General features: G+C 47.6%; 1 protein-coding gene across 1 annotated transcript in view; it reads right to left on the reverse strand.

Moving 5' to 3' along the window:
* Window positions 1–2,500, reverse strand: part of abtb2b (ankyrin repeat and BTB (POZ) domain containing 2b) — a 58,093-nt gene that overhangs the window by 12,581 nt on the left and 43,012 nt on the right. Inside the window, exon 5 of the mRNA XM_042110022.1 lies at window positions 825–977. Within this exon, the coding sequence (XP_041965956.1) occupies window positions 825–977 (153 nt within the window). The remainder of the gene's footprint in view (window positions 1–824; window positions 978–2,500) is intronic.

Consider the following 2,500-nt stretch of genomic DNA (forward strand, 5'->3'; position numbering starts at 1 on the left):
CACTCCACCTTTTTTTCTCATCTCTCTCCCCCCTCTCTCTATCTCACTCTCTCCACCTTTCTTTCTTTCTTTCTTTCTCATTTTTCTCTCTGTCTTTCTTTGCCTCAAGACAGTTTTTCTGGGCCATTAAAGTTCACCATGGCTGTATTGTGTTACACTGCATGTCTTACTGTGACCAATAATATTGGGCTGCATTAGGGGTCCCCTCACCTGGGACAGAAGAAGGAATCCATCAGATGAATGGCAGTTGGCCCAGTCTCACTAAACGAAATGTGCTGTCCGAACATTCATTTAAAAACGTTCATATCATATGATAAGGAACATATCAGAAAATACATTTGAAATATAAAGACATTTAGATATTTAAAATGAGTCATTGCTGAGCAATGTTCCCGTGCACATGCTCAGATGTGAACTCTACCTATGCCCATTTAGCTGCACTCTTGGTCATGTAAGATCAACTTTCCATCCTGAGCTGGCTGTCATGCTTATGAGGGGAACAAGCTGGTGACCCTGTAAGTGTTGAGTTTTTCACATAACTTGTATATATACCAGTGACACACACACACACACACACACAACAATCCACAACCCCCCCCCCCCCCCCCCCCTCCACACCACACACACACACACACACACACACACACACACACACACACACACACACACACACACACTCACATACACACTCACACCCAAACACACTCACACACACACACACACACACACACGCACACACACACACACACACCAACACCCCCAAACACACACACACACACACACACACACACACCCACACACGCTGTAACCCCTGCATATCTTACTTGAGCAGCCGTGGTTCACAGTCCAGGCCGGGCAGCAGCAGGCGGGCGGCCTGCCTGACGTCGTCGCTGTCCACCAGCAGACTCCGGCGGTGCTCAGCGTGGACGATGGCCACCCGCATCCACTCCATCAGTGGGGGCATCAGCAGGAAGGGCCTGGGGGCACATACAGTAAACAGGTCACAAGGGGGTCATAAGATGGTCATAGGATGGTCACAGGATGGTCATACGATGGCCACCCGCATCCACTCCATCAGTGGGGGCATCAGCAGGAAGGGCCTGGGGCACATACAGTAAACAGGTCACAAGGGGGTCAGAAGATGGTCATAGGATGGTCACAGGATGGTCATACGATGGTCACAGGATGGTCATACGATGGTCACAGGATGGTCATAGGATGGTCACAAGATGGTCATAGGATGGTCACAGGATGGTCATACGATGGTCACAGGATGGTCATACGATGGTCACAAATGGCTGTGGGTTTGGGCTATATCAGGGTTCACGTTCTAAAACACCTAATAACTATGGCCTCACAGATAATAAAGTATAGGACTCAGATCCTCCAACGACATGTAAACCAGTTCCCATCTCCCAGGGCACTGGCTCTTCAGAACAGCCGCTACACTGCGCATCTACTAACTCCACTGACACACTGACCACAGAGTGGACTGAAGTACTCTATTGAGACACATGTGACTGAAAATACAGTGGCAAATAAACATTGTTTAATGTTTATTTGTTTTTGAATGTTACTGTATTTTATTATTTCATATTTATGAATTATACAATATCATTTTGCACCCAGTCGTATTATGCATTTTATCTTCTGCAGGTCAGGTAGACCTTGATAATTCTCGGTTGACAGCATTCTGAACTAATTGTTACAAAGTACTTCTCACATTCCATAGAGTGCTGTAGTAAATGGCCCATGGCACAGGAGGGAGTAAGGTGGTCAATGGTGGAATGTCACACAGCTCAGAGTGTTGATGTGTGTGTGGACCTGGATCAGAAAGCCGACACTGAAACCCTGTTGAAATGAGTGACTGCGTGTGTGTGTGTGTGTTGACCGGAATCAGAGAGCCACCATTGAGAGCGTATAGAAATGAGTGACTGCGTGTGTGTGTGTGTGTGTGTTGACCGGAATCAGAGAGCCACCATTGAGAGCGTATAGAAATGAGTGACTGCGTGTGTGTGTGTGTGTGTTGACCGGAATCAGAGAGCCACCATTGAGAGCGTATAGAAATGAGTGACTGCGTGTGTGTGTGTGTTGACCGGAATCAGAGAGCCACCATTGAGAGCGTATAGAAATGAGTGACTGCGTGTGTGTGTGTGTGTGTGTGTTGACCGGAATCAGAGAGCCACCATTGAGAGCGTATAGAAATGAGTGACTGCGTGTGTGTGTGTGTGTGTTGACCGGAATCAGAGAGCCACCATTGAGAGCGTATATAAATGAGTGACTGCGTGTGTGTGTGTGTTGACCGGAATCAGAGAGCCACCATTGAGAGCGTATAGAAATGAGTGACTGCGTGTGTGTGTGTGTGTGTGTTGACCGGAATCAGAGAGCCACCATTGAGAGCGTATAGAAATGAGTGACTGTGTGTGTGTGTGTGTGTTGACCGGAATCAGAGAGCCCCTATTGAGAGCGTATAGAAATGAGTGAGTGCGTGTGTGTGTGT

Source organism: Alosa sapidissima, chromosome 11 (assembly GCF_018492685.1).
Source record: "Alosa sapidissima isolate fAloSap1 chromosome 11, fAloSap1.pri, whole genome shotgun sequence".
Classification (NCBI taxonomy): domain Eukaryota; kingdom Metazoa; phylum Chordata; class Actinopteri; order Clupeiformes; family Clupeidae; genus Alosa; species Alosa sapidissima.